Source organism: Daktulosphaira vitifoliae, unplaced genomic scaffold (assembly GCF_025091365.1).
Source record: "Daktulosphaira vitifoliae isolate Bord-2020 unplaced genomic scaffold, ASM2509136v1 Scaffold_4, whole genome shotgun sequence".
Lineage (NCBI taxonomy): Eukaryota > Metazoa > Arthropoda > Insecta > Hemiptera > Phylloxeridae > Daktulosphaira > Daktulosphaira vitifoliae.
This window is the reverse complement of record NW_026099575.1, coordinates 41,206,071-41,229,593: the sequence shown is the minus strand read 5'-3', so window position 1 is coordinate 41,229,593 and position 23,523 is coordinate 41,206,071. Positions and strand designations below refer to the sequence as shown.

At 25.4% G+C, this 23,523-nt stretch overlaps 1 protein-coding gene across 1 annotated transcript; it reads right to left on the bottom strand.

Moving 5' to 3' along the window:
• Positions 1–1,310: 1,310 nt before the first annotated feature.
• Positions 1,311–23,432, bottom strand: LOC126906156 (CCR4-NOT transcription complex subunit 1-like). Its single transcript, XM_050686476.1, has 42 exons — positions 22,865–23,432; positions 21,123–21,338; positions 20,880–21,054; positions 20,720–20,821; positions 19,752–19,912; positions 19,034–19,336; positions 17,941–18,126; positions 17,089–17,216; positions 16,780–17,020; positions 16,289–16,399; positions 16,057–16,215; positions 15,581–15,699; positions 14,498–14,757; positions 14,220–14,435; positions 13,971–14,149; positions 13,774–13,898; positions 13,514–13,706; positions 13,239–13,448; positions 13,035–13,178; positions 12,550–12,729; positions 12,250–12,477; positions 12,053–12,187; positions 11,829–11,994; positions 11,441–11,706; positions 11,230–11,370; positions 10,764–10,919; positions 10,347–10,487; positions 10,067–10,282; positions 9,805–10,002; positions 9,569–9,720; positions 9,234–9,509; positions 9,042–9,156; positions 8,797–8,925; positions 8,487–8,723; positions 8,278–8,424; positions 8,083–8,217; positions 7,695–7,940; positions 4,490–4,645; positions 4,161–4,413; positions 3,700–3,832; positions 1,942–2,076; positions 1,311–1,721 (listed from the first exon to the last, which is right to left on the bottom strand). Exons 1-42 carry the CDS (start codon positions 22,964–22,966, stop codon positions 1,637–1,639), a joined length of 7,356 nt encoding a protein of 2,451 aa, XP_050542433.1. The 5' UTR covers positions 22,967–23,432; the 3' UTR covers positions 1,311–1,636.
• Positions 23,433–23,523: the final 91 nt, after the last annotated feature.

Sequence of the window (23,523 nt, the reverse complement as noted above, 5' to 3'; positions counted from 1 at the left end):
ACAATATATACTTATTTTTATTAAATTAATTGTTTTAATAGGAGGAATACATTTACCCCTCAGCTTTTACTTTGTTTTAATTGTCTATATATACACATATCTAGTAGACAAAATAATTACTTTAATATTGCCTTAAGGGTTGTTAAAAAATATGTTAGAAACGTCTCTAAGACCAATGTAAGTTGGTGAAATGTTTAAGCTTTTAAATACTGCATATTTAAAATGTAACAACTCTGGTTGGGACAATAAAAAAACTACTTGTAGACACATCTATGATAATAAATATATTAACATTTATGTGGGTTTCAGAATTAAAATCTTATTAAAATTTCATTGTATACAATTTAAAAAAATATATTAAACTAAAGACATACAAATATGTTTTTTAGCATTCAGATTAAATATTGGTGGTACAGATTTATATTTAAATACGGTTTTTCTAAAATATAATATTCCTTCTGTTGCTAACCGGCGCCTTATGGCTGATATCTGTTAGATTCATGGCTTAATCAATAAAACTATAGAATGTCCTGAAATATTGAATACTATTCCATTATATGTTCCTACTCTTATCTTCCGTAATAGTTCAATATTCTACATTCCTTTGAACAAGGAAATTATAGTAATTTTTACCGTATGCTAATGAATTGCAATTTAGTTAGCAATAAATTAGATTTTTTTCATGACTCTTTAACCAGGGTGAAATTCTTTCTTAAAACGTATAATTAATTTATATTTATACATATATATATATATATATTGATTATTTATTTACATATTTTCTATTATTATTATTATTACTATTTTATATATTAGTGTCTAAGTGCTATTCTTTTATATAAATTACTTTATATCTGTACTAATTTCCTTATAGGCGTTTACTTAGATAAATTAAGAACATTATATAATATTAGAAATATATCGGATCATTAACCAATTTCTTAATATAAATTTAATATCCAGATGTACAGAATTGACCATCATTCTATAACAGTCGTAAATAGTTTAATTTATAAATAGTATTTACGCAGATTAAAAAAAAAAGTAACTTGAATTAAACTCCTTTAACTTTTATCAAAAAGGGTTGATTACCTCTTTCATAAGTACTTGAGAGTTCTTGTGTTCTAATGTTATAATTGATTCCAATGAAGTTTTGCAAACAGATTCATATCAATTTAAAATTTTGTAAATGAGATTACTGAAACCCATTCATAGACACATTGAAATTAAGGATTTTATAATGTTTCAACAATTTTTCATTTTTAACTAATTATAAATCATAATCTAATTTAAAAATATACATATTTAAGTATGTTATTTCATATTGAATATTTTATTTTATTGTAGACACTTATAAATAATATATATATATATTTTTACAAGGATATTAAAATTCACTACCTTTCAAACATATTTACTTACAAAACTAATAATCTTTATAAATACTAAAAATGGATACTTTATAATATGTTACATTTGTATATAATTAGTTTACAATAAAGTAATAAGAAAACTATATCTTTTTGATCGCACATATAACAAAAACATTTTTTCTTCTTATATAAAATTATAAAACAAAAAATATTGTATAATAATTAAAATAAAACATTATTTGATTGAAGTATTATCATTTAATTTATAAATCTGGTAATTCACCAGCATCTGTCACATTATTAGGCTGCTTATGAACCATACAAGATCGAGCAACAGATTCAAAGAGCCTAAACAAAAATAAAAATATTGCATGATGATTATAATTGATAAAACATATAATACAATTTTTTATTAGGTATTTTAATTGCTTTTTGTTTAAAAAATGTATGAATTACATAACCTTTATAACACACATAACAACAAATTACATAAATAGTACACTCCACTAGTGAAATAATAAAAGCAGCAACAAAAAATGTATTATAAACTATAAAATATTAAACTTACTTCTCAATTTCTGGTGCACAATGAACAAATTCGTGGTGCCAAAATTTATATGCTGGATTCTTAATTAATTCAATAAATGTGATCAACAGACCCCACGGATGTGGTCTATTGACAATCAATCTTTCCAATAATACCCTATATTGATGGAATAAAATTAAAATTAACAATTTATTATTAAAAAAAAAATATATATATATATATATACAGATGTCTAGGTTTTGGCAACTTATATAACTTTTGATCCATCAAATATAATGTATTAATTTTTTTTAAAATAATTTTTATAGTTTTGGACTATGCTAAAAATAAATTTTTCTCAAATAAGAAAAAAAAATATTTAATTTTTTTTTTATTACTTCAACATTTTTAAATAACCTTATGTTAGCTCTTTTCTTATGAATAATTTTGATGGATCAATAAAAATTTTAGAATAAGTATATATTGAGTAACAAGCATTTTAGTATATAAACTGGGCATGTATTACAGATGGGGTGTACATACTCCAGTACAGGCTGACCCATCCACACTGTATCATATCTATTCTACATATTAGAATGTTTGTTGTTCAAAATTGTGAAAAATTATTTTTAAAAAAAACCCAGCACAGGGGGGTCGCGGCACAGTGGTGACGTGGCATAGTTGGATCAAGTATAATGATATCTGACAGTGATTAAAATCACTATCAAAAATAAACGCTTCGATGCAAATCTTTAGATTGTGTTTAATTTAAAAAAAATTGGTGTATTATTCCAAAAGCTACATGATCTGCTAGTTCCTTATTAATATCCTGATTAAGATAAAGTATCTCAAATGAAAAAAGGATTATAAAAAAATATTATTTTTCATAAAAAAATTGTGTTGATCCATACACTTTTCAATAAGTTATAGCATTATAAAGTTAAAAAGATAAAAAATAAAATCGAGAATTTTCACACGAAAATAGCATTTGGTAGCCATTTTTGCCGTGAAGACAAGTCTAGAGGTCAAATTTTTTTTTTCCATAATAAAGTACATTACATACATACAAATCTTTAATATAAGATACATAAAGAAATGTCAGACCTTCCGGAACACTTTCAAAAGTTAAGTGTAAAAGTAAATTTTTTGTGAAAAAGTTGTCATTTTAAATCCTTCCCTGTGGGCAGGTTAAGTGTCAGATTTACAAAAAATATATATCAAATGATAGATAAAGATATCAAGCATGTATAAAAAAAAATTATAATTATATGTTCATTTTTGAAAAAGTTACGGCAGTTTTTAGTAAAAAAAATTGAAAAAATTTCGAAAATTAGCGATTTTTAAATTTGTAATTTTTTTGGAGGTTCCCCCATTTACGGGGAACGAGGGAAATTTTTTCAATTTTTGAGGGTAATATATTCAACTAGATACAATTTGTGATCTTTTGACGTATCGTTGAAAGAAATCCGTTCGGTGAGAGCTGAGTAAAAGTGGTAACAGACACAAATAAAAAAAAAACACATCATAGTAAAACCTTCGGAGCTAAAAAGTAACACAAAATATTTGTTGACCGAAAAGTTATTAAAGATGACAAAATGGATGGCATACTATGTATATTAAGTTTAATAAGATACAAATTTTAATAGACAGTATGTTACAGTTGTGTTTTTTGAAATACTCAAAAAGTATTGTGTCAAGTTATAATTAAAATCTATTAATATAAAAATATTTACATTTGAATATATTACAAATACTACTTAACTACTTATTAACGCTTATTGTAGTAAATAAAAATTTTACCTTGTTATTTGTTCTTGAATAGCTTCACTGTTAGCTTCAGCAAACAGGTATAAGAGAGTACAACTAAAATAATGAGTATGGCTATTAGGGAAACGCAATTGGTTTGCAATAGCATTTAAAAACAAATAACGACCTGAAAAAAATAGTACACATAAATTAAATAATTAAAAATAATATGATAATAAGAGAAATTATTAAGTTGAAAGTTTTAATTTTTTATCATTTAACAATAAAAATATCAATAAATAATCCTTTCTTAAAATTAACTTTTATGTTAAAATATAATACATACAACTGAATGTATTTAATAAAATAATACATAATTCTTAGACATTAATTTTTTGTAATAATAGTTTAATCCTAACTGGTTAAGAATTAATTGAGTAAAAATAACAAAAATGTGGAGACCTATTAACTGTTAAAAATAGAATAAAACACTTAAAAAATTATATATTCTTTACCTTCTGTATCAAGATCTACTGACAAGTTTTGAAATATATCCATATGTGCTGAATGAGCAATTGTTGAAGTGTTGGGGACTAAACCCTTACTTCTTATATGTTGGATGGCTTGTGTACCAACATACAAAACAATAGCATTTAATAGAGATAAGTTGTAGCGCATACCAGGCTCGCAGCAACTTTGTTGCATAGTAGTACGTATCTCAGACAAAAATGTAACTGGAGCACGAGTTTTCAAGTATAAATCTAAATCCTAAAAAAAAGTTAAAATAACAAAATTGAACTCTCATTAAAATCTTTTATTTCAAGAATATTTAAAAAAACCTTACTTTTTTAAAGCTTGAAGGCTGAATGTAACATTGAAAATCTGGGCTAATTTTTGGTGACAGTGATATTTCTTGTAAGACGTCCACTTTCAAATTTGGTGTAAATGGATCTGGTAAACGCATGTTACGTGGAAATGCTGATAATATTAGATTTCTCATCTAGTAAAATATTAGTAAATTCAAAATCTATTTTCAAGTTAAACACAAAGTAGTCTGTTTATCATAAACCACTCAATTAGTTGTAAAATAAATAAAATATCAAAAAAAAATGTTTTGTTTTGCATATATTTAATAACGGGTTAATAACAAATTTTAGACAAGTACTTCAGAATTGATGGAAATGTTTACGGATGTATTCACATTTTCAGTTATTAGCTCATATTGATCGAAGTTGCAGAGCCCATATTCATCAAGTGATAGTTTGTAACTATACTATTTTTATATCAGTTGATAACAGATAACGTCGATATTGTTTATCTGTTATTGTTTTTGTTGTGTTGTTAACAACTCAGTCAGTTTGATATTTACATCCGGTTTTTGTTGTTTACTAAATTCTTGGCATTAAGTACTTCATTTTCTACACAGACAATTTTCTGTTATGTTTTTTCACATATTACGTTATTTTCTTTGTTGTTTTTTTATTTTACTTTTGCCTGGTGTATGATAGGTAACCAAGTCTTGCTAATAGTCCAATCATCTACTCTGTTGTAATTTTCTAGACATTTTTTTATTCTATTGCTTCTTTGTTCAGTGTTTTGATTTTGTCAAATTGAATCTCTTGTCCACTGTTTTTGGAGTGTTCTATTATTCTTGTTGCAATAGCTCTTACTGTTTGTCCAATGTATGATTTACCAGATAAACAAAGTAATTAATAGACTCCGGGTGTTTGCAATTCTGACAGTTTCTCTTTCAAATTTCGGAGTATTTGATCCTATAACTGTGTTCATTTTAAAAACGTTTTTTATTTTAAATTTATTTGCGATTTTTGAAATGCGGTCGGTAATTCCTAAAATGTACGCCAGTATTAGTGCTCCTTTCTTGTCATCGTCTTTATTTTCATTATCATTGTTTTATTTTTCGTTTTCCTAAGTGCCTAATTTATGTTTTTGATTGTATATCCATTATTTTGTAGTGCTTGCTGTAAATATACTTTTTCATCTTTCACATGTTCTCCGTCAGCTATTCTAATAACTCTTGTTGTTACGTATGTAATAACCCTATATTTGTGAGACGCAGTGGTGTGAATCGGCATGTAAATATCTGTACACTCCCGTGCCCAATTTTCCATTATGCTGTTTTTTACTAGAACATCCAAGAACGGCAATTATACTTTTTTCTTGGTTTCTATTGTAAACTGTATGTTGACGTATATACTGTTTAAATGTTGTAAGAAAGATTTTAGTTGATCAACTCTGTGTTCCCATAAAACAAATGTGTCGTAGCATTTGGGCTTTTGAGTATATGTGCTCATTGCTTTTTATTCAAACCATTTCATGAATATATTAGCAAATACTGTTGCTAGCCTTGATCCCATGGCCATTACATCAGTTAGTTCAAAGATAGTGTCTTGATATGTGAAAACTGTTACCTTAGTGCATATTTCCAGTAGCCCTTCGAGTTTTTCATTTAGTCACTTTTTTTCTTTCATAATGATCAGTGTGCCTTTTACTGGTACTATTGTAAATAAGGAGACAACATCGAAACTGACAAGAATGTCTCCGTTTTTCCAGTATTAGCTTTCAATATTCTTGCTAAGTGTCCTTCCAAATTATATGTCTGTGAGTTTATGACACTGACAATAGGTTTGAGTGAAACATCATTCATATGTATTTTTGGGACTCCTTATATTATTAGTAATCTTAGCACTGTAACTTAATAGTAATTGTTCTTTTTCATCTAGTATTTCTTTTTTTGTTTCACCGTTAACTAGTTTGATTATTCGTTTCAATGGATTTCTTTTTACAATTTTATATGACTTTTTCCAGTAATTTCTTCATTTTGATATTGTAGTCTGTAGTGTTCATGATCACTGTAGCATTCCCTTTGTCTGCTATTAATATTAGGATGTTGTTGTCGTTAAGTAAAATTTTTAAGTGCAGTTAATTCATCCTTGTTATAATTTGGTTTAGGTAAGACTGCTTTTCTTAGAATTTTGAAACTTTTTTGTCTGATGATTTCTTTTTCAAGGACTTCTAATTGGTACAGCGTGTTTTCTATACTGCTGCTTATAATGTTTTTTGTTGACATTTTTCTTGAGACCAAATAAAAATGAAATTCTTTTTTTTCAGAAAGTTTAATTCATGATTCATCAATTTTTTTTCAGTTAAATTAGACTGCAGTTTTATTAAGGATTATATAAGTTAGTTTTTTATTTTTTTGGATTTTATCTCCAAGTTTTGACACATTCATAAGTACTTCAAAAGTTATGACAATTTAAAAATATAGACTGAGTAACCTACATATAAAAATGATAATTATTTTTGAAGCAACAGTCAATAAATTGTTATTTTCCAGTCATTTTCTTAATTAGAACTCTATAAGTTACAAAGGATGATAATAATAAATAATAAAAAGTAATTTATAACTGATGAATAATAAATATATGCAACTAAAAAAAAAAAGAAATTTTTTTTTCAATATTGTACTTATTTTGCAAGTAAATGAGTGATTTATGATAAATGGATCACTCAATATATAAGTACAGGTAAGTGTCACAAATAAAATATTTTTCATAATTTTAAAAAAAATTTTATAGTTACAGCATAAAATAGTAATCATTGATTAAATACAAATAGATAGATGATACAATAAGAAATTTAGGCAATGCTCTTTTTGGAACAAAGCTATAAGTATCTTTTAGATAGCATTAGTATTGAGTTGTTGGAAAAATTATAAACCTATCAAAATTGACGATACAAACACTAATTAATTTTATTTGGGGTTCAAAAAAATGTTGCAGAAATTTCCTATCAGACAGTTTATCTATTTGTAATTAATTAATGTAATAATTTAATAATTACTATATTATAGTACTTATTATGCATTTATGTTTTTTGCACTATGCATTATATTTAATTAGTTTATGTGAATAAATCTTAAATAAAAAACCTTTTGATAAATTTAATTTATAGTAATAACTTGAGAATTGTTTTTATTAATTAATGTCACTTTCTCATACACAAAAGTATGCTATAATTAGCAATCAAACCTGAATGCAATTGGGTGGAATAACATCACAAAATCCATAATGGAATTCACATAAAAATTCTGGGAAATCATGTAGTAGTATAAGTAGTACTCTTAGTGTTCCTTTATAAAGTAATTGTACAGGTTTGGCAAGTTCAGCATTTCTTAGAAAAGGTGCTAGGTATTTAAATAGATCAATGAGAAGCTGAGCATAGAAATTCCAACCCTGAACATCAGTAACTGGTGTTTGATCATAAGCACGTTGCCGCTAAAAATTTTTATGAATTGAATATAATATTAGTTTTTAATATTTTAAAAAATTATTTTGTAAAATAATAGTAATACATTATAAATATATATTTGAAATAAAGATTTTTAACTGCAATAATTATCTTTATTATAACACTTACTTTTTGCTGTGGAGTTAATCCTAAAAGACGACCTATAAAAATACGATGAGATATTAACTCCAACCAAGCATATGCAAAACCAGGAACTTTTCTTGGTCTAAGCAAGTGAAAAGTGTGGCAAAAGGCAGCTAATATCTATCAAAATATTAAAATATAAAACACAATCAAATTATTGTCTCTCATTTATTATCTTACTGGATAATTTATTGATTCAAGTACAGGATCAGGAGCATTTAAATCAAGAAATAAGGTTATTAATATTCTATGATATGGTAGTTGATGAAAGTCAGTGGCTTGTACATCGTGGTCTTGAAGTAAAACCCCAACAACAATACCAAGAACCTTTAAACATAAAATTTTATTAATAATTTGGTGATGGAACTAAAAATTATTTATTTAATTACTTTATTAAGTAGATTAGTTTTGGTAGTTATTGCATTTGCATCACCAGAATGTTTAACTAACAATACTATTAATTTTACATAGGCATCAATTGTATGGAATAGTTTTGCTCTTACAGTAGATGGAGATTGTGTCTGATCTGGTATTTGACGATAACACAACTCAACCATCATTTGTGTGCTGAGTCTGAAGAAACGAGTTATGATGTCATCAGATTTCAAAATTCCTTGAACATTCATCTAAAAATACAAATAATACTTTTAGAATAATAATTTTTCATTTATAACAATAATTAAAATATTATTAACTAACTTGATGTATATAAGCACTAAATGTTTTTCCAGGATCTCTGTTTGGAGCAGCACTATAGATAGTTAACCACTCTTTTAAAAGATATTCAGTTTTTTCTAAAAGACCAGGTGGATCATCAAAGTCTCTTCCCTTTAATAATATAAAATATAAGTTTTTTTTTTTAACGATAATCATTCAGTAGTATTAAATTAATTAAATAATAATTAACAGTAATCATAAAACACTTCGAAAAAAAGAATTCTTACTTGTAACATTCCATGTTGGATATGAGCAGAAGAATTACTGTTACTACTTGTCATTCTTTCTACTGTATTATTTTCTGTCTGGGAAGGCCTTATTACTTCAATAATTGCTGTTAGTCTTTTTATTCAATTAAAGAAATAATTACAAATTAATCAAATTATAGTGATTATTATAAAAAAAAAATGTTTAATTACCCATCAGGAACAGGACGACCACTGAGTATAATTGTGTTTAAAGCATCAATGGTAGCTTGTAAGTGATGTTCAGTAATAGGAGAATTAGATCTATTGTCAATTAGATAATTTTGCAAAAATTGTTTAACATAGGCCATAGCTACGTAATTAGTTCCACTATCCATAGACATAGCTAAATGCATATCATACATACTAATATTTACCATACCAGCACGGATTAAAACATCAATAGCATCTAAATTAAATCGCAATTCATCTCTTGATTCCATAATAGCTCTAGAAAAAAATTATGTTAATGTAAAGAACTATAATAATAGATATAAATAAAAACAAACTTAGTTAACGTTTTGTTTGTCCATTGTAGATTGTATGCACGAGGATCTTGGAAAGCTCTGAATATATTTAAATGTAGATCACGATATCTAATACTCATATCTAAATCTTGATTAGCAGAAGGGCTTAATCCATCCAAATAACTTTCTACTACCTATAAAAAAAATATTATTTCTTTCAAAAGTTTACAATTTATGAAAACTTAATTTTTACATTGTACTAATTAAATTTTTCTTACTTTATTTACAACATTAGCAGCTGTAACAACATCACGACATCTTCTCAGTGTTATTAATGCTTCTAAAACACCATGCAAATTTGCTGGTTGAGTAGTATTTGACATAATTCTTTGGTTAGTCATATATAATTGTAAGAGTACTTCAACTTCAGTAATAAGTTTTTCATAAACTACAGCCATCTCATCTGGAGGTATTCCCTAAATAATAATAACAATAAAAATATTTTAGTAAAAGTTAGTAAAACTTTGTTTTAATACTAACAGATTTAGGCATAAACATCGAAACAGCTTCCCTATCCAATTGTTGAAAACCTGGGATGTTTCTAGCAAATTCTTCATAAACACCTATCATTTGTGGTGGTGGTAAACCAATTTTATTACGCAACGTATCAGGTAAGAACTCAGCTTGACCACTCACAACAATTTGATCACAATAACGACGACCTTCCATTCTAGATAAACTACGTCTTTCATATTCCTATAATACAAGTTATAAAAATATAACTTTATTTAGTCATCAAAAATTTTTTTAATTAATTTACATTTTTAAGATATTTATCAATTTCAATAACTGCCTTTTCAGTAGCAGTTTTTTGAACAAAAGCACAAGCTAATTCTAAATTATCATTTGCACATATGGTACATGCTTGGTCAATCATTTCTTTTTGAGATTGAGTAGGTGTCTAAAATAAAAATATATACCAGTATTATACATTTAATAAATGTAAAAGATATAACTGGCAACTCATAACTTTTGCTACAATTATAATTTTGGTGTATGTATTTTTTTAAACAATTTTTATATGTTAAAAGAATATTATATAATATGTTTTTAAAGAAGTTTAAAAAATTATATTAAAATGATAATTGTATCAAAAGTTAGAAGAGTTATTAGTTAGATCTGTTCCACTCTATATATTTAACTGAATTATTAAATATTAACTTAAAATAGTACTTACAATCAATACACTTAAAAAGTGCTGCTTCAAGTTTGAAGTCAATGTTTGAATAACCTGTTCACGACATGTTATCATTGCTAAACCAGAAGTTAAATTTCTAACCATACAATGAGCTGCTTTCCGTAAATGTGATTCATCTGGATCCATACCAAAGTCCTAGTAAAGTAAAATATTAAGTAAATACTATATTTATTAAGTTTAATAAACTTTAACTAATTATACAATTATTACATAATTTATTTAAGTTTTAAAGTACTGTCTAGTACAATAAATAACTATTAACTGAGGATAAATATAAATAACATAAACTTAAATAAATAAAAATTTTTATTGTTATTTGAAGGTTATGTTATTTAAATTTTGAGATTTGAAAATGTCAATGCATAATTATTGAATAATAAGCATTAAATAATATTAATAATAATTTTCAGCATAAATTCTAAAAAATTAGACGTTTCAAATTTACTTTTTTGACAGTATGTTCAGTAGTAATTACTGCAATTTTAACAGATCTCTCTACAACAGGATTAATCCACTCTTGAATTGATCTTTCAATAGCTGCCCGAACATAAGTCTTTAATGTTGGTTGATTTACAAATAATGGTATCTATAAAATAAATATAAAACTCTTTAAGTACCATTTAAATTTGTACAATTCAGTGAATTTATTAACATACTTGAGGATTTATAACTATCATGGACATAATCTGTGAAGAATTGGCTGTATTGAATGTTACATAATTAAATTTAGGTTCAACCAATGGTAAAGTAGGCGACATTCCTGGTGTGCCACTAATTCCCATACTTCCAGTTGATGTTAAAGTTGTGACTCCTCCAGCAGCTACAACATGACCAACTAATTCATCATTGAATCTAGTGTTGGTTGTCACAGACTGAACAGTTGAAGTTATGTTTGATTGCTGAGCTTGAGAAGACACTATAGCTATAAACAGAATAATATGTACTTAGATTTTTATGTATTAATTTTATTTTAATTACATAGTTATGATTTCTTTATTTTTTAGTTATTTGGTGAAATAAATTTAAGTAATAAGCTAAAATTACTTTGAAGAATAGGTGTTTGACGTTGAGGAGTTGGTGCCGAGACTTTAGGTTGTTCTGAAGCACATTGAGATTGTAATTGAGGTTTCATATTTTCTCCATTAGATAGTTGAGGTTCTAATTTTTTAGCAATTTCAGGATCTTTGAGAACATAACCAGGACTTAAATCCTAAAATAATATGAAAATTAATATATATTGTACTTAAATATAAATATTTTATACTAACTTTAAGTTCGATATTTAAAGCTTTGCAAAGCACTTCAACTTCAAACTTCAATGTTAATTTTAAATCAGGTTCTTGATGAAGTTCAGCCAAACAGTTCATGACTGACATTGTCCATGGATTTCTTGGTTTAAACACCTAAATAAAATTACAATATATTATAAAATGATAAACATAGCCTCATTGAATAATTTACTTACTTTACTTTTAGCACATGACTCTAGTATTTTAGCAATAAATGGAACTGTAAACAATAACTCTTGATGACCTTTATTATAAGCTTCAACAAGTAACATTTTAAGATCAATATCATCAAGTAATATTGGTTTATTTTTAGCTAAGGTAATCATTCCTAACCAATGACCCAAATTTTTCAATAGAGATCGATCAGAGAAATTAGCCATTCCTTTATCACTTCTTAATAAAACCTAACAAAAAATTAATATGATGATAAATAATTATTTAAAAATGATTTTACCAATAATTTGTTGATAACTCACTCTTATATTCCTGAATGTCTCTAATATAATCAAGGAGTTTAAAACTTCATTGCCTAAACAGTCTAAGAAATTTGAGTATAATGTATGGAAATTTAATTCAATACTAACACGCTTCATGACTAAATACTGTGATAGCCAAGGCAAGTAATCATTGGTTATAATTTCTCTTATTTCATCACACTATAAAACAAATATAATAAACAAAAAATTATTGCTAATATTAAATAATTGATATTGAACAATATTATTGAGTGGACTATTTTTTAAAAATTTATTAAAGACAGAAATATAAAATATTTAGTTATAGTTAATTTACACTAGCTCATAAATAAATTCCTTTTCATTAAATAATATATAAATAACATCATTCCTTCTTCCAACAGCTAGTGTTACTTTAAAACAAAATATATATTCAATGTTTTATGTTGATTTTAGAGCAAAAATATTAATTACAAAATAAAATTATACAATTAATTAAAATTTACTTTAGTTTGTAGATTAACTTGACTTAAGTTATTGAAGATGAATGCTATTTTATCTTGAACATTTTCTGGTGGAACAATTAATTTTTCATCTTTCTCTGTTGCAACCAACAATGTGTCAATGTTTGTAGTATTTGCAATTGAAGGCTATAAATTACCAACACATTTCTTTTTAAATTATTTTTATTATTTTGAATTTAAAATTACCCTGGATGGTAAAACAGCATTTGTAGTAATGAGTTTAGTAGATGCAGATGAAACAGTTGTTGTTGTAGTTGTAGTAGTAATACTTTGAGCTTTAAAAGAATTGTGTGGATTAGGCATAAAAGAAGCTTGGGGTAATGAATTATTTGTTCCAACTATATCTATACTTCGAGATGATGGTGGTTCTTGAGAGTTTTTACCATATTCAACAAACTAAAAAAACATTGATAAATATTTATTTTATTTCAATAACTACTTAGATTTTATAAGTTTAATACCTCAATTAAATGCTGTGGAAATTGTTGAAAATGAGGAATAGTAGATATATGTGAACAATATTGATGATAATCCTTTAAACGATGTTTAAAACGATCTAATGCAGTTACACCAAAATTATACATTTTTGAATTAGGACTTTTTTTGAGGGCATCCAAAATAAAACGAAGTGCTAAGCCAAGAGCTTTGTAATTTCTGAAGAGATTAACAAATTAATCAATTGAGATTTAATATTTTTTAAATCTTATTATCAAATACATACGAAACAAGGCCATGCTCAATAATACCACCAAATAAATGAGCTGTTGTAATAAGTTCTTTTTCAGGATAAGCAGGGAAAAATCTATACTCTTCAAATAAATTCCTTAGCATGCAGCAAAACACTTCCTACACAAAACAATATAAAACATTTAATTATATATATAAATATAAATTTAAATGAATTTAAAAATGATTTACTCTTTCACGTTTAACAGGTGACTCTTGAAATCTTTTTAACATTTCAAGTACTTCATCAATAGATAAAGAATGATGTGGAGCTAAATTGTAAATACGCTGAAAATAACTATTAGCTTCATCTTCAATATCTTTCGGCACAGAAACTGGCATGTTACCATCAACAAATAGACTACTATCAACTAAAAAATAAACCAATTAATTAACAATTTAATTATTTTACAAGTTATTTTTTATTTTTCATTGACTCACTTAAATGATTTGCTTTACCAATAGCTGAAGGTGTAACTTGTTGCTGTGGCAAACGGCCTAACATATTAGATTGTCCAGATAATTGACTAGATACAGCTGGGCCAGGAGCATTAGTGGATGATGATGTCATAATAGAAAAGCCACTATGTCCAGAAGTATTACCAACTAAATTTCTAGATGGTGAACCAGAAGTTTGAACTAACTGTCCTAATGATCCTAAAAATAAGTTATGTATTAAGTTTCATGTTTTCATACAGCAACTTCAATTTGATCCAAACCCGGTAAAGTGAAAGTAGATGCTGATTGGGCTGAAGGATTCAGACCTAAACTTGCAAGACTTGTAGCAAGACCAGTTAATTGGTCTACTAATACTTGAGGTGAAGGTCCTTCTATCGGACGGTGATGTTGTGATGTACGTAAAATGGCTGGAGGTGGAGCAGATGAGTTTAAACGAGTTGAAGCAACTTTTGAAATATACATGTTAGTACAATTAGTTACCATTAACATAATAGCTTCAGAAAGTTCCTGAGATATTGTTCTACAAAAAAGTGAATTAAGTTATTATTATATAATTAAAATCTAGTTGGATCGGGAAAAACTGCACTTCATCACCCCCTTACAGTTTTCAAAGGTGTTTAAAAATTTTGTTGAAAATTGTTTAAAAAAGATGTTAATTTTTAAACAATTTTACAAAAACGTATTTACATTCCAATGTAATATTTTTGTTTTCAATTAAATAAAAATCTGGCTGGAATTATTTAACCCCTTACAAATTTTATTAACTGAATTGAGTGTAATATTGTATTCTATAATCAAAACTTTGAAAACTCTTCTCATTATTATGATACTTTAGGAAAAAAAAAAAGACTATGACAGGTAGTTGGTTATTAAGTTTTACTTATATATTATAGATAAAGAAAATGAAAAGAAGCAGCCACAAGACTACAGCACCTTGCATTTAGATGTGTGAGGTATATCAATCAACTGTAGAAAAGTAACAATATAAGTTAATTTTTTTTTTTTTTTTTGTAGATTATATTTGTTTACAATATATACTCTATTATGATTAAAGACAAAAATAATTGAAATGAGCATTAATTTCAGTAAAAATCATACAAAAAGGGTGATGAGTTTATAGAAAAACATAAATTTTAAAAGCTTGAAACTTTTAAACAAACCGTTTCCAAAAAAATGTCAACATTTTTGAAGAGGATGGTAAAGTGCATTTAAGCCGTTAAATTGTAATTAAAAACAATAATAGTATTAAAGTATTAAAAAATATTAATAAACAAATTTTAATATTTAATTGACTATACAATGTTATCACTAGATAGAAGTTTATTTAAAAAAAATTAATTTACCCAATATTAATGTTTCTTAAGCAATTGAGCATAGTTAATATAGTTTCAGAAGATAATGGTGTGTACTTTGATAAGTTTTCATCTTTAACTGATAATCCAATCAATTGAGGACAACGCTTCTGTTAATAAAATAAATGTCATTAAACATTTCTGTTAGATAAAATCATTAAATAAAATAAAGTTCATCAAACACATCATTCGAGACAATGACTTTATAGTCAACATCTTCAAATGAAAAATAACTGGGAGGAAACCAAGGAGACGCCAAGGAAAAAATATTTTGAACATATCTTGGAACTCATGAACTGTGCGTCTGTTGTTTCACTGAAGAATTTGAAGTCAAACAGAAAAAAGTGACTTCAAGGGCAAGGCATTGATTTTAATAAATAACGATGATCATGATGATAATCATCATTATAGTACCTTTGAATACATGTATTTTTTATAACACAAAAGAGTATTAAATTTATATATACCTGTAAAAATTTAACACATGCAGTCATGAAACTTTCACCATGCTCCCGAATTTTATCTGAAAGCCATTTGTCCAATTTTAAATATTCACGTCGTGAAGCTAAACAAGCTAAATCTATGACAAAAGCAAACTGTTGAACACTTAACAATAATGACAGAGCCTAAAAAGTAAATAAAATAAATAAAAGTAAAATTTAAAATAATTTACTAATTTTAATGATTTATGCAACATACTTTTAAATCTTGAGCAATATCTAAAATTCTAGAGAGTTTTATGTGGTCATAATCACTACGAACATACCATTCACTCATTGCTTGAACTAAAGTATGCCTAAGGCCAATATTCTGAAATTTTATTGTTAATAATCAATTATTAAAATTATTTAATCAATAAATTAATATATGATTAGCTAAAATTCTTTCACACAATATTTAAACAAATATTGTTAAAACTAATTAATTTTTATTTATAGTTATTAAATTGATTGATCTATTATTTAAAAAATATATAAAGGACTATAAAATGAAAAACATGTATTTTCTTACATCAACTTTTTAAAATATACTTAAATGGGAAGATTAAATAAATAGGATTAGATTTAAAAAAGTAAAACTTTATACAAAAAACAAAGCATAAGAAGTGGAATCGGATATATAGCTTATCCTCATTAAATAGATTATAACTTAACATTGTGAATTTGATAATTATGTTAAAACTCTTTTACCTGATGATTCCAAGCGTGGTGCAAAATGACTGCAGCATTGCTATGATTTCCAAGAAATATAGGTATCAAACCACTTATCATTTCATGTCTGACCATACTTAAAGGGCCATTAGATTGTATAAGAGCTAGAGCTAATAAATCAGGACACTTTTGGGCAGGGAACTTCAAACACTCTTGTACTTGGTAACAAAAACCACGTTCTGCCAAGTAAAGCATTAAATCAACAAGTTCAATTGAACGCCTTAAAAAAACAATTTAATAGCTTAATTTAATTATGGCAAAAATTTATTTATTAAGTTATATTATTACCAGTTATTTATATCTTTGTTATCTGCTTCAGGAATAACTTTCAATAAATCAACTGATACTGAACGATAAGGGTAATCAGCAAAACAAAAAACATCAGAATTTTGAAGAATATGTTGCACTAAAGACATCTAGATAAAAATAAAACTTAACTTAGTAATATAACATTAGCCATTTGATTTCTCTTAAAATAATTATTTAGTTTCAAATATTTATCATTTATCAATTATTAAGTACTTTTTTTAATTCATCCCTTATTCTTTATAAAGAAGACAATTTTATTTTTATAATAATAATAATATACTTATTAAACTAGTTCATAAAAAAAAAAAACTAATTAAGAAAATGACTGGTCGTTGACAACTTTTGGACCAGTATTTCAGAAATTATTAACAATTTAAAGTAATAATTGAAAATGAGGACACAGATGATATTTTTATCACTAGAAATTTCTCGGCTTCCTCTTTCCGCTTAGGTATAAAAAGTTATTAACTAATGAAATACTGGTTAAAAAGTTGTTTTTAAACAGTTATTTTCTTAATTATATTATGTTTCAGTTTATAAGCTAGTTGACATCCCTATAATTGACAACCCAATCTATAAGACATAAGTGATAAAAATAAATATTTTACAACAGATTAATAAAAATACATATAAACTAAAAAAGACCAAAAAAAAATTCACAAAATAACCATCATTTTTAGAAAAATTGAGTAGTTAGTGTTGAAAGAATCGTTATGTATATATATTTGTATTTATAAAAATTTGTTTGATAATAATATTATTCTTTTATTATTCAAAAATAAATAATAAAAAATAAATTATCAAATAATATAAAATTTATATATTAATTACTTGAGATTCAGAGTTAGTCCAATGTCTGTAAATCATTTCAACAGGGAAATTTTCCATGTGATAACCTTGTCCTTTCAAACCTATTCGAATTGTAGAGAAAAGAAGGACTAGACCTTGCCTATCTTTTATCATAAATTCAGCATGATCTAGTTCTTTAATTACATCTAACCATAATAACGATGGGTTCTGAAAAATATTAAATCACATAAGTATTTGTCTGTACATTTATCAAAAATAATAGTCAATTATAAGTTGAAAGTAAATAATATTTTTTTTATAACTATAGAGAGTGATTTTTTTTATATAATAACCCACTCAATTACTCACAGAATAAATATAATTTTGAAAACATTTTTTGGTAACATAATTGTATCTCAAATTTTTTAGCTATGAAATACTTTTTAAGTATTAAATAACTCAATATGATTAAATATTTAATATAACTTCATCTGTTTATTAGATATAAACCTTTTAAATTTTTAATTTTTTAATTAAAATACATGTATAATAATAAAGAATTTTACCAATAGTTAGCTAATTGTTTTTTTTTATAAATAACTATGTACAGTTATACAGCATTTATAGTCAACTATGAATTTATCATCAAATATCCCTTCAGTTTTGCCTGTTGATATATTTATAAATGTTAACTCATAACATTGTGCCTTGTTAACTACCATAATTTAAGTATATCTATCAATAAATACATGTATGACAATAACACTGGTTTTTCTATTAAAGAAAAATCTAAAACATTTTATTAAATTCAAAATATGTGTTTTCATTTGAAAGTTATTACCCTTACAAAACATATAAGTATGGAAACATAAGGAATGAACTTAAAAAGTATTGCATAGGTAGTGATAATTCGATAACATTGGCCCACCCCAAGTAGTTGGGATTAAGGCGGGGAAAAAGAAGAAGTGATAATTCAAGAATATTATTAAACTAAAAGTAACAAAATGTTTAATTATTTTTATTCTGCAAATAATTAAGTAGGTTATGATAAGAAAATCATCCTGTATATTATTTTAGTAAATTTATTTATTTAATATTTAATATGGAAAAATTTAACACTATACATAATTCTTACCAAATCTTTTAGAGTATGTACAAAAACCTCAACATTCCAAGTATTTGATCCATTGCCATTAGCAATTTTATCAACATCATTATTGGAATTATCTCCAGACCAATATGGCAAAGTAACTTGAGTGTCTAATCCAGTATGGGTGCGTGTCATCATTGATATCACCTTAGCAACTGACTGTGGGCCAAAAATTATAGATGATGAATTTCCACCAGTTATTGATAGTAAATGCCTACGACATTCTTCTAATGAAGAGCAAGCAGAATAGCCCATTTCCATAACTAAATCAGCTAATGATGTTTCTAACTGTAATAGTAAAACATTTAAAAATATATTAGTTTGGTATTTTATAAAAATATTATGTTAAAATAAATAATTAAACTTATTATCTGAATCCATATACTCCCATCGCAGGCAACACATTTAAGAATATTAAATATGTAATTTTTTATCTTTGTTATAACTTTATGACATGATACCAGTTTTTTTCAGCCACATATAACGTTATTATCCTATATGAAAGTGTATCGGGATCTAAATCATAAGTGCACAGTACCCTAATAGTAAGGTTTGTCTCTACAATGCCTTAGGCCATGGGTTCTAATGTTGTATTGTGCTTCCTTTTTACGCACCACTTCCAATACACTTTCTATGACCGACTATCAGTAACCAGCAGCCGTGTAATTTATTTATTATATAATAAAGATAAAATAGAAATTACCATTGTGTTAGAGATTGAAGATATATCTTGATTTATTTTTTCCATTGGGCAATCTAGTTTCTCTGAGTAAATCAAAGGTGCCAACAAGACAGGAACAACTTCAAGTGGAAAGTCACGTCTTAAGTTTTCTAAAAGAGCTTTTTTAATATCTTTATCAATTCCTAAAATAATAATAAAACTTTATTTTATTTTGACAAAATCAACTTTATTGTTATTGATAAATTAACCAAATATTAATTGTGCAGTTAATTATTAAGATCAGTTATAGATATTTTTAAAATATTTATTTTTGTATATAATAGATTTTTGTAATAAATCATGCATGCAATTATCATTTACCATAATGTTCATATTTAATTATGTTTAAAATTATTTGGTATGTCCTATAAAAATTCTTCTTAATAATATAATAAATTATATCAAAATTATTGAATTGTTTTGATACAAGATGCCTCAATTGAGGATCTAGGAATAAAGAAATTTATCAATCCAACATAACTTTTCAGGAGATCAAAATTCATTTTACATTCAGGCTAATGAAAAAATATATTTCTTAAAAAAATAATCCTTCCGATATAATTAATGTTACACCATTTTCAAATTAAAAAATATTTTATATATTGATTGAAATAGACTAATAATTGAAAAATCCCAATTTCTGTTGATATGTTCGTTCAATTCTAGAACCTTAAGTTATTATCATTAAAAAGTTGTTATAAAAGACTTAAACCATTAAAATGTAACTCTAACTTATATAGTTGGGTTTTTAGTTAAAATTAATCAAGTTTAATTTCATATAATTCAATACATTTTTAAACATTGTATGAATTTGAAAATTTAAAATATATTAAAAAAAAGTTAATTATGGGTAAACTGACTTTTTATTAATTTAATGTTTTTAACTTATGTTGAATCAATTTAACCTCAGAAAATATTAAAAATATTTAAAAAATAATAATTTATCATACCAAATTGATCATCAACTTTCAATACTTGATTTAAAATCAAATGAAGAACTTCAGGACTACACTCATGTAATCCACCTTCAGTGACTTGATCAGTACTACCGTCTAAAAAATTTTAATTTTTCATACAATTTGTGCCTATTCATATGTAGTATACACATACCTATGTTAATGTATGATTTAATTAATTCTGGTAATTTTTGTTTAACAAATTGTAAAGCTGATGTTGAAAAATTGGCTGATTCTAAGCACACTAATCCAAAAACAACTTCTTGAACAGGACTAAGGTGTAAAATTCTACTAAGCTGATTAAAAAACTGTACTGATGGCTTAATAGGCTATAAATAAAATAAAAATATTAATATTTCAATATCAAATACAGTACATTAAGTCAACTAATGATTACTTTTGATATTGGAAGTGGATTATCCAAAGCAAAACACAAAATTGAAGTAAGTGCTGGCTTATTCAAAAGTGTTTTACACTGTTGTGTTAATAGTTGAACTTGATAATAATCTTTATGGGATGTATTTCTAGGTCCTTCTATATCTCTTAAATCAATAAAAGAAAATAAGAAACGCAAAAGATGTCGATCTGCTTCGAATCCTTGCAATTGTATTGCCTTAAAAAATAAATTAACTCATTATAACATAAAATAGACCTATAGATATAAAAGTTTATTTTAACAAATATTAATAATGAAGATTTATTGCAAGTACCTAACTTACTTTAGTTTTTATAAGATATTTAATAATTAGGAATGTTTTTTTAAAAATTATTATTGATTCATAACAAATTAATAATTTTATAATTGACACACATAAAAATTTAGTAAAGATAAACAATTTTTTTACATAAAAATTATAATTTATGCACTGCTTAATAACAATGCAGTCTTTATATAATAAAAAAATCTCAATATAATCTAAATATATTGTTAAATATATGAGCTTGTTAACTTACTATTATTGGTTAAGTAATAAACAAATTTTTTAAAAGAAAAATTCTATTTCAAATTTTTGAGTGATTATCTCATTTTTAATAGAAACTTCATGATGTAAATTTCTAAATTAATAACACTGTGCAGGGATTTCCCTTTTTTCTTTGAAATAATAAATGGCTTTAAATAACACTATTTATTTACTAGGTTTTATATTTTGAACATTTTTTTAATTTCTACCCTAATTAATAGTTAAACAACTTTTCAATTTAAAAACAAAAAATAAATAAATATATAAGCTTGAAATTTTACTGCATTGTAATTTTTGTTTTTATTTTACAGCTAAGTACTATTTAGATGCATTTTTTAATTTTATTGATGAAAATACTGAGTTATTATTTTTATATAACAAATATAAAAGAACAAACTAAAAAAAATTGATATAATAAAATTAACATAATTGGTCAATTATAAAATCTAAAAAAAAGCATGTAGTTTAAATTGTCTCATATAACACAGTTAATTAACAACATTCTACATATTTGACTAAAAATTGACCTGGGTACAGAGGATGTATTTAGAGTTTTGACACCTCAGGTAAAGTTTTATTGCCGCCCTTACATACCACCCGTATTTTATTTATGATTACAAAAAAAAATTGTCATCTAATGCGTTGTTACCTAACATTAAATACTTACCTACTTGGATGCATAATTATCATTTTTCTTTATTTACTTTAAAAAACAGTACAAATATTTAGTACCAATTATAAACTTTATAAAATATTAACATATACCAATAGGCTTTTTATTTATTAGTGGAAAAATAGTTTTTTTTTAAATAAATTTACAGTTATGAATAAAAATTAGAAACAAGTTGAATTAAAAAAAAATTAATTTTTAATATCTATCAAAATAGAACAGTACAAATAATAAATCAGGAGGAGGGGGGCTAAAACTCCTACCTAATGTTTAAGTCACTCGAGAGTTTATATCAATTTTTATTAATATGACAATTATTTCATTTTATTGTTATTGTTTATTACTTAACATTGTGATGTAAAAGTTATAATCCTTTACATAAAAATTACTGAATTTAAAAATACAATATTAGTATTTATAATAATTATATGAATCAAAATAAAACTACATATTAATATATATGTTTTTTTTTTACATTAAATAGTTAGAGAATCAAACTCAACTTACGTCTGATATTTCTTGAACACTGGATTTGTAATTTTTTTTCGACAAATTAGCGACGAGATAGCTGATTTGCGACAACGTATATGACAATGAATCCAGGTTCATAATTCCATGAACGCCGATTCGAAAGCTTCAATATGATTTGAAGCTTTCTTCTTAGATACAAAAGTATCGTCCAACAGATTGTTGACGATTATCGTTGGGTCGTACAGAGAATGTTTACTACAATGCTTTAATATTAAAGTATCAAAAATTGTCAGATAAAGCTCCATAAATTTTGAATGCACAAATCGAGTTGGACTATTAAGTGCAACAGAAAAAACTGTTGTTGCTGTTGTCGACGATGTCAAATAACAAGGTCCAACTGCACCGAATTTTATAAGCAACTTGTATATACCATAGCATTGAGTTTTACATTTTAGAATTAAAAACTTAGAAATATATAATAAATGTTAATGATAACTAAAATAATATATAGGAAACACGTCAAAAAGTATGAGGTAGGTAGCGAAAATTCAACGAAAATATTGAAAATTTTTAAGAGGTAAGACAAAACAATATACTAAGTAGCTTCCGCTTCCACAACGAAGTCGTTGTTACACAGTGTTATCATTCACTGAATTAATACCAACTTAATACTATTACAGAGAATTTTTTTTATT